The sequence below is a fragment of the Brienomyrus brachyistius genome, chromosome 12 (genome assembly GCF_023856365.1).
Source record: "Brienomyrus brachyistius isolate T26 chromosome 12, BBRACH_0.4, whole genome shotgun sequence".
NCBI lineage: Eukaryota > Metazoa > Chordata > Actinopteri > Osteoglossiformes > Mormyridae > Brienomyrus > Brienomyrus brachyistius.
Genome location: NC_064544.1, coordinates 6516142 through 6529600, shown reverse-complemented (window position 1 = coordinate 6529600; position 13459 = coordinate 6516142). Strand labels below are relative to the sequence as shown.

At 48.0% G+C, this 13459-nt stretch overlaps 2 protein-coding genes across 2 annotated transcripts in view; both read left to right on the top strand.

Annotated features, from left to right (window-relative positions):
* Positions 1-1382: 1382 nt before the first annotated feature.
* On the top strand, positions 1383-5400 carry LOC125705264 (transmembrane protein 154-like). The gene is made up of 5 exons (XM_048971718.1): positions 1383-1534; positions 3016-3183; positions 3274-3328; positions 3881-3960; positions 5037-5400. The coding sequence occupies exons 1-5, from the start codon at positions 1501-1503 to the stop codon at positions 5093-5095; spliced, it is 396 nt and encodes a 131-aa protein (XP_048827675.1). The 5' UTR covers positions 1383-1500; the 3' UTR covers positions 5096-5400.
* Positions 5401-8424: 3024 nt separating this feature from the next.
* The window catches only part of LOC125704778 (F-box/WD repeat-containing protein 7), a 57979-nt gene continuing 52944 nt past the window's right edge, over positions 8425-13459 (top strand). The window contains exon 1 of the mRNA XM_048970788.1: positions 8425-9567. The gene's annotated coding sequence lies outside the window, so the exon portion shown is untranslated. The remainder of the gene's footprint in view (positions 9568-13459) is intronic.

Genomic DNA, 13459 nt, shown 5'->3' with positions numbered 1-13459 from the left:
TCCACTACATCTTATAGCAAATAAAATACACATCAGAGATCAGACAACCATGGTGTCATGCCCGGCTCGTCCGCTCCCCATGTGTGCCACGCCCCCTGATTACCCACGTGTGCTTCCCTGATCGTCTCCAGCTTTGTCCGATTCCCTTGATTAGTCTTTGTGTATTTAAGTCCTGGTCTGACCTGTTTCCCTTGTCCGTCATTGTGGTTAATAATAATAATAATCGATACTTTTATTGTCCCCGTAAGGAAATTGTCTTTACGCCTCCCACAACTTGCTCTTTTTTCATAGAGGAAGTTGTCTGCGAAGGGTTGCCACCTGTAGCAGTGCCCAGGGAGCTGGGGGTTAAGGGCCTTGCTCAAGGACCCACAGGCTGAGGCTGGGTTTGAACCTGCAACCTTCTGATTATAGGCACACAGGCTTAGCCCACAGAGCCACACGCTGCTCCATTAGATGTGCTTATTGAAGTTTGCTCCGTATTCTGCCTGCCTGCCTGTCTTGTCTTTGCACGCCTGCCCGCACGATCGCCGCAAGGTTCTACACTGATCGTGACACATGACGAGACTCATTAGATGAACCAACAGATTTTCCATCCATTCATCCATCCATCAATTCACCACGCTGACTATATTTTTCATTTTTTACAAGTATTATTTAAAAAAACAAAGCTTCTCTTTCAGTTGTGTAATTTCAGTGACATATTCTGACTTATTTTACTGATAATTCAATATTATGAGTAGACAGCCAGCCAACATCTGAACCATCCAAACCAAATCCTGATTCTTTTGATCCAGGAATCCTACATGTAACCAAAAGACTAACGAGGGCTGCACGGCACTAAGAAACCAAAGAATATTTCCCACACAAAACATTATAGCCACATTACCGAATTAAATTAATCACTTTCTCAGGAAAGATGGAACACAGGATGAGTAACTGCTGAGAAAAAGGTTAGAAGACGACGTCCGGTTTCAGGCAGGTTCTGACTGGTTAGATGGGGCCCAGTAATGGGGCGTGAATCATGAAAGTTGAGTCCAGTAAGAGCAGGAGGCTGACGTCTGCTTGCATGGAAATCCCTTTGCATATTGTAACGTAAGAGAAGCTGAACTCCGAACTGCATTTGAATACTTTTTTTTTTTGGGGGGGGGGGGGGGGGGGGGCAGTATTACACGGCATTGTGTCGGCCTTCTTATAGCTCATAGAGGTAAAGTCTTTCTGTCTTTAGCCACAAAATGTTACTCTCAATAGGATTCCAGCATAGTTTGGCAGGAGGAACTTCTGCAGAAGGTTTCGAAGTAGCCAGGTTTGTGGCAACAGGCTCTCTGATTATTGCACAACCTCCCAAATGATCACACATTGTCCTACAGGAATCCCAGCCCCGGAAACTGCAGATACAGAGCGTCAGAACTCTGAGTGAGAAAACAGGAGTGTGACGCCCTACGCATGTGACTGGCGGAGATTTCATGCAGCAGGGAACCTGCCTCTTCCAAACTCTGAGCAATGCCGACACCAAGGTGGACAGACATGACTGCAGGTAAGTGTTCCAGGCGAGTAAGAGACAACCACTGTAATTTGGGAAATCTGATTAGCGTGTTGGACTAACCTGGAATGTAAGTAGCAGAGTGGCGGCAGGTCTTAGCAGAGAGGGGAGACTCAGGAAGTAAGAGGAAAACAAGCAGAGAATGAGGGGACTGGGAATGCAAATATATAAACCGCACTGGACAGTCACTGCGATTCTGGAATTTCAGGGAGAAAATTGTTGGTGAGCCGGTATCTTAAACCCTTCAAGTAAATATGCTCCTTGTGTTGTATGTTTGTTTTACAGATGCTTTTACAATTCAATTGTAAATGAATAATTCCTCCTATAATTTGTTTTAAGGGGATTAACTTTAAAAAGAGTTACTAATGAGTTATGACCGTGGTGTCTAAAATCACGGGAGGTCTAGAAAAGAGGCTAAGATTTAACAGATCTAAAGACCCTGTAGTGATCTGAGCCTTCTGTGTGAATCAAGCTGGCAGTGATGTTTGACCGTAATGGTTAACTCACTGGGATCCACACAGCTGGGATCCACACACATAGCAAAAATCAAACATACCAGTCAGTTATTATTCCGTGTTGGTCAGAAATGGCTCAGCGGAGATTGTCTCAAGATGTTTGGTCTGTAAGCTAAGGGCACCCCCCTCCAAGCCCCCCCAGGCTCCTCCAAGCACCCCGAAGCCCCCCCAAGCCCACACATTTACACCCAGCCAGGTCGCAGTGCGGGATCCTGTGAAGCCCTATCTCTGTCCTGACTTGTTCTTTGCAGACGGTAATGTAGTGTCAGTACCTACAGTATGCTGTGATACTTTTCTGAGTCATAAAATGTATTACTGTTAGTAAACTGTAACTCAGTTCTGTTACTCATAGTTTAGTCATTACTCTAAGAGAGGTGATTTGTCATCACCTGCTAACAGTTTAGGGCAAGTTACCCATAAAACGAATCCATTACAGACAGTTGGGGAAAGATCAGGCCAAAAGTACAAATCCAGACCGAGGTTCTGTTCCAACCAACCAGCTCAATACTCTGCGACTGTGACTCTTTATACTCAACAGGTTGTATATTTAGTGTGTGTATGACAGAGAGATTTGACTTCCCATAGATTACAGACATTCTTTGAAAAGTGTACAATTTGCCACATGGGCTTATTGAGTTCATGCAGTAGAGTTTGACCCGCTTAATTCCAGAGCTAGCCGTCACAGAGGATAGTGCAGGATATCGCGTTCACGAAGGTAATCCCGGATCTCGTTTTCTATCTCCCTTCCTTGTGCGTGCGGCCGCAGCTTTCGGCATCCTGTTTGTGCGATCCTCCGGTAAACGCGGTCCCACTCCCTAACCGGACTGCTTTCTGTTCCAGACCCGGTGTTCTGACGAGCTCAGTTACCTTTCGGGACGCGCTATCGGACCGGCTCTAGGGGGTGAACTGCGCCCCCGCTGTTTTGCACTAATAATCACCCCCACCCCCTTGATCCCGCAGCTGACTTTACGGAGAATTTATCGGGTGTCAACGCCACGTCGGGTCCCGAGGTGGTGATCATGGAGTCCCTATGGCCGGTCGCGGCCGCTCTGGCCACGGCGCTGCTGCTTACCGCAGTTCTGCTGGGCATCTTCACCTGGCTCTACAAGAAGAAGAAGGAGGCTCCAGGTGGGTTATCAAAATTTGCAAATAATGACGCCCCGAGTTCATCCCGTAGCGCCTTTCGTGTAAACGTGAGTTTGTTTCCGTTCTTTCTAGGGGCAAACAAGAAGGAGGTGCTCATAGATTACTGCATTGCTGGAGACATACCAGCGTAAGTCCATGTTTGATACTTCGAGGTTCTCCCACATAAAATTGTACAAATAATCTATATAGCGTAGGTAATGTATCCATGAAGTATGTTGTGGAATTTATTCCACATCAAACATTTTCTTACTTTTGCTTAAACTGTTTTCCTGTATCGACGATTTTGGATTTTAGATTAAAAAAAAAAAAAGTTAAATTGCTTATTATCTTATGATAAATAAATGGTTTCCCAGTCGGTGACTGGGCTTTTCCCATCGCTACCACCTCGTTCCCGAAAAGCGTGACTGGTGTTTTGTGGCAGGACAATCGATAACTGATTTGGTTCGACATTGAGTTTCTTCCAAAGCAGTTTCTTCATCATTGTGTTTCTGTGTTCTCAGTTGGATAAAGGTGCTAAATAATATCAACGTAAAATAACAGCGGGGCCATTTATGTGTTTGCGGGGACCAGTATAGTAACAGGTCCCCAGCCAGGCTGTTCGTTTGGACTGATTCCTCTGCAGGACTGATTTGTTTCCAAATTATGATTGACCCCCCACCTTGACGTCTATACCCTCCAGGCCCGTGTTTGAGGACGATGTCCCTTCAGTACTGGAGCTGGACATGGAAGACTTGGACAAATGGGGAACGAAAACTTCCTGTAAGTTAAGAGGCGCGTTGCTGCTGCCGCTGTCATGGGCCTCCCCCGATAAATCAAAACCAGCTTACACAAGCCCCCAATAATCATGTTTCCCCCGTAATGGGTGGAGACCTCACCTGCTCGGCCGCAGTTACAGCTCGGGTTCAGGCAGCGTCCTACGCCAGCCGTGTCGTAATTCTCCCCCTTATCCCCCCATCCGCTCGTTTCCCGTACCGGCTTGCCCTGACATAGGGGCTGTGGGGTGCGGTCCTGACTTCAGGAGGTACCCTAGTCTGGACGTGTCCCTGCAGGACGCTGCACCCTTTCTGTGCATGGCCGTGCACAGTCCTGTGTTTGGCTTATCTCCTCACTCCAGTAGGTGAGGCGGTGGTTCCTCTTTTGTGAGTTTTAACGTCCCTGGAGGCATCGTGCTGTAGGACCCATATGGGAAAGTTTCTTCACCTGACCTGCTGAAGTAAAATATCCAGCTGTTTAAAAGCGTGCAATTCTAAATAATTCTCATTAAGTATCTGAATGTAGTTCCGCTGTGCACCAGCAGGCGCCTCTGTTGCATTATGAAAAATAATATGGGTTCCAGACAGTGATGTCATCCGATCGCAGCCCACGTTTGTCGATCTAATGGGCGCAATACATCAGAGTAATTAATGTACTTAAAGTTCCTTATGCTACAAGGGCAGAATACAAAACCAAACAGAGACTGGAAGAATCCCTGAATATTTTTGTTTGCTATGAGTCTGAGGAATTCTGGAAAGAAAAATGAGCTGTAACTTTCTGTGAGTGTGTTTCATTAAGTGTGCCATGCGTATCAACTGTACTGTACTGTACTGTATCTTCGTGTCAACCTCGTTCCATGTGCTGCCTGGGATAGGCTCCAGATCCCAAGTGACCCTGGATTTTTAACTGGAATATAGATTAATATAGTTTTTTGTGTTTGTAGAGGGAGCCCCCTGCTGGTTCCATGTCGTACTCCATGTCCATATCTTGTTGCCCTGTGCTGCACGAGGCTTCACTGCCTTTTGGCTCCACAAGTGGCTTTGACTGCATGCACAGTTTCCCTTTCTCTCGCCTCCCTCCAGATGACAGGTACGAGGCGCACGACTGCGCTCTCCCCAAGAGCAGCAGCCAGACGGTATGACCTCCACAGGACTCCTTGTTGAAGCAGCCACACCGCAGCCAATCAGATCTGCAGTTTGCCGTGGTAACCGGCGTCAGGGAAGGAAGCACGGTGTTCTGCGGAGTAACATGGCTGCGGGACTTCCTCTGATCTTATTTATGCCTTTGATAATGCTGTGACTTCAATTAAAAATAAATGTGTATTTTTTTTTACGTTACATAAGCCTTTGTCATAACAGAGACGGTTCTGCTGAATTGTAATGATACCCAAACCATTTAATTATTTCAATGTGCTGATATTTCTTGTAAATAAATTCTTCAGATGTTTTTGTTTTTCCTGTCACAAAACCTTCATATTTATGATGTCCAGGTTTAAGAGATTTCTCACACGTAGCTTTAAAGCACATGTTCCTGCTCCAGAAGGCTTTGCCGCATGTCAGCTATCTTTCCGTGCTAATGTCTCATGGATGCTGTTTGGAATTTTGATGTCTGTTCAGTTCTGACTAACTGGATCCTGAATCTTCATTTTGTAAAGGGCCGTGTAGAAATTTTATTTTTTAGTAGATCAGTATACCCCCCCCCCCCACCTCCCTAAGTGACTGTGGTGGTTCTGAGGCTCAGAGCCTGTGCTGTCAGCAGCTTTCCTGTGCCTGTGTGCTTTCATTTGCTGGTGTAACACAGTTAAGCAGCTGTTCTCCGCCAGTGTGGGCTGGAGACCTCGACAGGCTGGGGTCCCCCTCTGTGCTACTTTGTATTTTTCTGGTTCTCATTCATGGTTTCATTTTTTGAAACGTTTTTTGTCTGTTTGAATCTGCTTTGGTGAAAGATAACTTTTGTTAATACCAGTTATAACAAAATCAGTGTTTGCAAATCCAGCCTGGACTCTGCCCTAAATGCCTTTCGCTTTGCTGTATCCCTTCATCCTCTTTGGGCCTGCTGGGGGGGCAGGGAGGCCCCTCCTCTCTGGGGTTCAGGCCTGCAGTTCTGCTCCTGCTCCATGTGGCGTTTGTACATCCTACCTGTGCTGAGCAGGTTTCCTCCCGCAGTCCAGAAAAATGGTGAATCGATGTCTCCGAATCGCCCATGTTGTGTCTTGTGGGTGTGTGTGTAGGTGGGTAGTTGCCCTAGGACATAGCAGCATCATGTTTGGGGCCTCCCCTCTGCTCCTTGGGATCGGATCTGCTTGGGCTAAGCAGCTATGGATGGATGGGTAGGTGACTGATTGATTACCTCTGTCTCCCAGCAATGCTTGCATATTCCCCTGCTTGATGTTTTCATTACTTGTTCCTCTACATTATCATCCACGGTGCAAACGTCCCATCACAGTACAGCACCCCCTTTGTCAGCCCTGGAATGTACCTCAGATACGTGACAAAGTCAATGTGAAACGTAAAGTTTGAGCAGCGGGAGTGGGCTTCCTGGGTGACGGATTGAGCCGGTTGCCGGTCTGTGGAAGATGGTACAAAATGGGTGGATCACATGGATAAGTAAAACACTGCAGTGCAGTGCCACTGGGGGATGTGCATGGCACTGTAATGTGGGGCTGTGTGCGTGTGATGCTCCGAAGGTGGGTCTGGGCAGGTTTTAACAAATCCTCAGACGGCAATGCACCGGCGAGTGTACACAGCGGGGCTCGGGCCGTGGTCTCCATGCATATTCCTTTTGTGTTTCTCATTGGTGTAGATTTCAGGTGAAACAATCTCACCAGTATGGCATCTTTAGGGTTAAGGTAAATAGAGAACAACCCTGAATTGAGCCTTTGTTGTATTTAGTTGCACTGATTACCATGATGGAAATGTATCCATTGGGAGTTCATAGTCCAATCCTTGTCTAATATTGCTGTTACCCTGCAAGCAGTCACACGGTGTATGTCAGTTTGAAGAAACAAGAAATCGCATCGCTTAGCAAAGATCACAGTGTGTATCCCAGTGGCCAAGGACCGGGATCAGTAAACAGCTGCAGGGACTAATGATGGTAGTGGATTCTGCACTCATGGTGGGGACTAAAATCTGTCGTTTGGATGCATAATTCAGTACGAGATGTGACTGCCACATGGGGCGGGTACCACAAAGCACCCTGAGCATGTGGCTCAGTGGGCTAAGCCTCTGTGCCTGTGATCAGAGTCACTGCTTCAGTCTCGGTACATCTGTGGGCCCTTGATCAAGGGCCCTTAACCCCCAGCTCCCTGGGTGGCTGCCCTTCACAGCCAGCTCACTCTCAACAACAGAGAGCATGTTGAGGGGAGACATAAAGAGGATTTCCCCACAGGGATCAATAAAGCATCAGTTATTATTACTTCTTAACCTGATAACTTGTTGCGTTTAAGTTAGTCTGGGCTAAACGTAGGTGAACAAAGATAAAGTCCATTTAAGCTGGGGTACCTTAAATCCGACAAGTTATCCAGCTAATTGAGGAACCCTGCTTTGTGATACAGGCCCCTGCTTGGCCTGTTATTGGTCTTTATTTAGCCCAGTATGATCCAAAGAGACCAGTCTGCCTTCCGCCTGTATCACCGACAGACTCAGGGATGGGTCTTACCCAGCCAGCGCTAACACACTTCTGTCGACGTGAATTCAAAGAGCGGTGTGAGAATTAGCCCGAAGTCATTGCCAGCTGATCAGCCTCAGCTGGGCTCTGCCGAGCCTCCTACGGAAAGAAGCCTGGTCTAATCAGAATAGCATGCTGTGAATGTTTATGCTCTTTCCATCACTTTAAGCTTTTTGGTGCAGCAGGTCGCTGGTAAGATAGACCCTTTGGACACACGCATGCACAGCTGTAAGCAAATGAGCTGTTACTCTCGGTTCTGTATCTTGGAAAGGTATCTCCAGGCGACAGACATATGCATATGCGGGGGGAGCCCTTTCCTGTCTTTGAACAGAGGCCCCTGTATTCAGACCTTCCCAGCTTCCTGCTGAGCTCTGTGCCTTGCTTTGTGGGACATCCCTGTGCTGGTGCCAGGTACTGGAGGCAATTATCCAGTGTTGCCAACTACTTTCAATGGAAAGTAACCAAAGCATACTCAGAAAGCCGCTAAATGTAGCTAGATGATGCTATGCGGTAATTAGCATATATGTGGCGTCATCGCGTCGTTTGTATTTTGCCTGGTGTCAGAGGTCAGTCTTTTTACACCTGTTTCCATCTCTCTTACTCCCAGTGCTCACATATACTGTATTTCATACAGCCACATCCCCAATAAAGCCAAAAGAGAGTCTAGCTGCAGACTCCTACTGAGTGGAGCTTGTTGGAGTTATTGCTCACCACAAGCTCCACCTAAAATATGTCACCTACACAGGAAACACGTGATCTTTAAGGACATAAAGTGGAGCTCCGGTTAGGGTTAAGGTTTGGGTTTATTTGCTGTAACAGAGTTGAGATCACGTGTTTCCTGTGGAGCTGACATATTTCCGGTGGAGCTCCACTCTACGGGCGTCTGCAGCTGGACCCTCCTCAGTAAAGCTGTTCTTATTTACATTTTTTCTCTTTCTGTTGTCAGCTAACACTTGTCCAAAAAGTCTCTAGATTTGTCGTTAGTCGCTTAAAAAATCGCTAAAGGGTTCTGAGAAGGTCGCTAAGTCGGCAACACTGCCAGTGATGGATGGGCGAGTCAGCGGAGTTCTCGCTTCTAGAAAACAGGATGACGGAGCATGACGCACTCGGAACGACGCCAGGGAAAACACCACACCGCTTGTTTGTGCCCGCCTGGCACCGCTAATAAGAACCCCTATCTTCACCTCGGTGGGGCGTAAAGCTTTTCAGTCTTTCAAGTTAACCTTGATTGGCCGATAGTATCACTCTCCTGCCTGTGAATTTTTGCAAAGGGAGTTTACTGTTGTTGAACAATCACTTTAATTAACCGCCTAAATTCCATCTTGTTAGTTTTCTAATATCGAAATCGCCAATTCCAACGAAACAGAAATCACGTTTTTAAAACACTTCCTTTGAAAACCCGCAAACGCACTGCCGGAAAGACCAGTCTGCCCCGACTTAGTTTGTTGATCGAGTGACGCAATATTCAGTCGCCGTTCAGAAAGGGGCGGGGCCCGCCCACTGTACAGCTGGCTTTGATGATTAAAGTCCGCGCCGCAAGGAGTGCGGCGACAAGCCGGCCGACGTCATTAGTTCGCGCCCGCATCGTCCCAGTGTGTCGGTGTTACAAGCGCTGAGGAGGAGAGTAGCGATCGGCCAGGGTTATTTCCGTCCCGCTCCCTCGTCGCTTCACAGAATACGTAGATTCATAATTTTATTGTTTTTAACAGAACAGGTTGACATTTTTATAACTAGTGTAGCTGTCGGAAAACCTACTATTAATTTATTTGAAGAAACAGAGTGAGAATTAGTCGAAAACCCAGTGGAGAGTGTACTGCTAGCTACATATGTACATTGCCGATAGTAAGGCCAGGGGGTATTAAACGACTCGGGGGAAAGAAGCTGAGGGACCAGTGGCGGACGGTCCGTCACCGGTGACTTCGAGCGAAGCAAGGAGAACCGGCTCAAGTAAGTGTTTAAACGGGAGGCCCCCATCCAGACTTTTTCTGATCTGTCTCGAAGTACTTTAATAAACTTGTAGCAATGTTCCACAACAAAAACTCAGAATAACGATACATTAAGTGAAGATTTTTATAGGACGATAGGGCCCCTTTAAGAATATGTGGTTATCTGGCTGGTTGCCTGGGCGACGTTGGGTGATTTGAAGCTTGAAATGTGTGTATGAGTTGTGTATGACTGTCTCCTCTCACGTACGTAGCGTGAGAAAACCAAGTTAGTTGAAGTTTGCATTAGCAATATTATTCTATTCTGCACTAGTTATCTTCTCAGCGAGTCTGCCTGAAGTTCACAAACTAGCAAAACTGATTCTACTCGTGTGTAGTACCCTGCAAGAGTGTATGTGGTTTTTAAGCCGGTTGCATTTATATTGGCATAAAGTGGTTATACTCCAGTTTTGTGTCGACTTAGTAGTTAATTTTGGAGTGGGCGGAGTGTTGGAGACGATGCAGCGACGCGGGAGTGGATGCCGGCTGAGTAGCGCGAGCCGCCTCGGTAAGTTGCCACGCCGCGCCCGCGAGACGCTCCGTGGGACAGGTGTGGAGCAGCGAGCCCGTCCGCGCGAGTGCCCGCACGTGCGCTGCAGTCGATCCTTGGGCGACATGAACTCGCCTTTCCTGGGGTCGGCTCTTTTTCCTCTTGTCTGCTGCCTGTTGATGATTTATCAGCCACCTTCTGAGTTCGTACCTCGGTTCACTGAACAAACCTCTAAAACGGCCGAAACAGTGAAGCATTTCAGTTATTGTATGAATATGTACAGGCGCACAAAATTAAATGGCTGATATTCTCAGTAAATAGCTGCACATTGCCCCCTGTTAAAACTTCACCCAAATAAACAGTTCTACTTAGCAGTAAGATGCCGCGTCCTGTTGTTTTACCACTTTTCGTGATGAAGGTGCTGCACTGTGGTTATACGCGGGCTTGGAGGGTTTGCTGCGCTCGTGGTTTTAAGGCGGTAACGGAAGGAAGCTTAGTGGGACGCTGCGAGGGAGCGGCTGTTGTGGTGAGGTCGGCCGGCTGGTAATTGCTGTGGCGAATCCCATGCCACGATTGCCGCACGTTTAGTGTCTCTGCACCACCCGCTTCGTTGCCATGGCGTGGCCATCTGGTCTTGCGCACTACCGCGCTTCAGAACGATCGATGGAATGAATCTCCTTCTTTTGGTAACTGCTGAGAAACTATGCCCATTTAACTCCTCCTTAGGGCCCAGTTTCTTTGATTTGCTGCTTTTGAAATGCTCAGGCAGGAATTAACTGCATTTGGCCGTGAATTTTACATGAAAGCTCAGTATAAAAGCTCTCTTGATGGAGAGGTGGAGGCCAGGCAACTCCACTTAACCCAGAGCTATGGCAGGTCAGTCTGCCCTGTTGAGTTTCACCCTGATCTTTCTTTGGCCTCCTAGCTGGCTGGTCCTCTAGGGTGGCTGGCTGCACCACTGTGCTCCCATACTGTTACCATAGTACCACAGCGATATTCAGCCGCCTTTTAATGAATCTGTGTACAAGCTTTAGATGCACATGGGAGTAAGAGGCCACTTCAGTCTGTTAATTGTGTACGTGACCATGTTGTTTGCATGGCTCCTTCTGAGGCAGCTTGCACTAGAACGCTCGCTGTCCTGCCTCTCCACCTTCCAGGGTGGCTCAGTGGACTAAGCCTGTGTGCTTGTAATCACAAGGTCGCCGGTTCAAACCCAGCCTCAGCACGTCTGCGGTTCCTTGAGCAAGGCCCTCAGCCCCCAGCTCCCTGGGTGCCGCTATGGGTGGCTGCCCTTCACGGACAACTTGTTCTACAAAGAGCAAGTTGAGTGAGGCGTAAAAGACAATTTCCCCACGGGGATTCATAAAGTGATGATTATTATTCAGTCTTATCTGACATTTTATTTCATTTGAACAGGCTTTTCAGGATGCAGTCGTCCCATTCAGAGATCATTTTTCAGGAATTTCTTCAAAATATTAAAATACCTACAGGTAGCATCTTGTTAAAATCCATTAGATGTGCAGGTTCAGTTTTTTTCCCCCTGTTGAGACATGCTCTGTAAGTGCCATGTGCCACCACATGCCTGTGACTTTCTCCGTTTCCATGGGCGACCCAGTGCTGCAGAGCGGATGTCGGAGCTGCCGTGTGCAGGCCCTCAGTGGCCGTGGGCCTTGGGTTGAAGGCTTTGGGATGCTGCTTCTGTAGGACCATCCATACATATCAAACTGCAAAAGCTTAGCTTTGTGGTTGGAGAGAATTGTGACCACAAATTAGAAAGTGAGTACAGGCAGCTTTTGGTAAATAGAGCAGATTTACTCAGTGTTGATCATTAGTAGATGGGTACATCCCTCAGGACCTCGGGTACATACCTCGGGTACATACCTCAGGACCTCGGGTACATACCTCGGGTACATCCCTCAGGACCAGTCGTATTGTGGTCGTTCTCTCGTCTTTTATCCAGTGTAACTTGTCTTCAAGCTCGGAAGCTGCTCACAGAGCAGACAGTTATTTTGTTTATATTGGCAGGGAATTCCATCCATTTTCGCACTGCGTATACAGTCATTCAGGATAATGTAGTGAGTCGTTCTGTGTTAACATTGTGCCTGAAGGTTCAGGTCTGAACATTGATCTACAAGGTCTCTGCACATAAAGGCTTCGTTCCTGATGTATAGTTTCAAATCGGAGACATTTTTCTCTGACCTTTATTTGTTCTTTGCCTTCTTGCTGTATTGAATTTAACCCTGATGTATGTATGGTGTTTGCCCGTGGTGTGTGATCGTCACGTACTGTGTGGTGGTATCTCCATTCCCTTTTGCAACATAGCATATTGATTTAAGCATTGGGCTTGGGGAAGTCGGGTCTCTTGCCTTTGAAGCCCCCATATCTAGGGTTGGGTCCCTGTGCAGTATTGGTAACTGGGCCTTTATCACCTGCCCTCTTAGGCTCTATCAGTCCGCAGGCGAAGGGGCAGGCTAGGCACAGGTCTCCTGTGTGTGTGCATTGCGTGTACCTCGCTCGCTCCGTGTGCCCCTGGTCCTCTACATAGCGCCATCTCTTTTGCCCTGTGGCTGATTTGTAGGCCTTGGTTTGTACCTGAGCAGTAAGATTTGTGTTCAGGTCCCCCCGTGAGCGGTCAAACCCAGCACTCTGTCCGCTGCTTTCTGTTTCGTCTTCGGCCGAGTACCTTCCCTTCTCTGGTCAGAGCTGGAGCCGTAAGGATCGCAGCAACGCAGATTCCAACGTGCGTGCAGTCAGAATTGTAGAAGCTCAGCTTACCTGTGGCTCTCTTCCGCTGCTGGGCTGATCGGCATGGTTAGGGCTTCCCTGGGACAGTCAGTGCGTGTGACTTGGCTGAGCAGGCAGTCTCCTTCCTGTGACGTGGACTGTGGTGCGTGGATGATTGCATGCGGACTGTGATGCTGTCCTTGCGGCGTGTCGTGTGAGAGCTCCCCGTGTGTGTTCTCGGCATGCTCTGCTTGGGGCGGCTGTATGCCCCTCCCTCCCCCCGCCTTTCAGTCTCTTCACGATTCCCACGGTCTGTTTCCCTGCAGGCAGAGTGGTTTGAATTGAGAGAAGCTCCACAAGGCGTCTTCGCTTGTCAACACCCTGCCGTACTAACAGCCCCTGTGGGGGTTAACGGCTCTCCCGGTATTCCCGTGCTGCCTCCCGCGACAGTGCCGCTGGGCTCCGCCTCCCCCAGGGTGTCCCTGAGAGGAACTGGAGCGTTTTATTAGTACGCTTGTTTAAAGGGACTCTTGATTGTGAGCAAAGCCCAAACTCAGTCTGGCTGTCTTCTGCTTCCTGAAGTCTGTATAACTAGAGTACAGGGTCTGAAATTAACCCTCGATATTTGTGTCAGAAGTCGTAC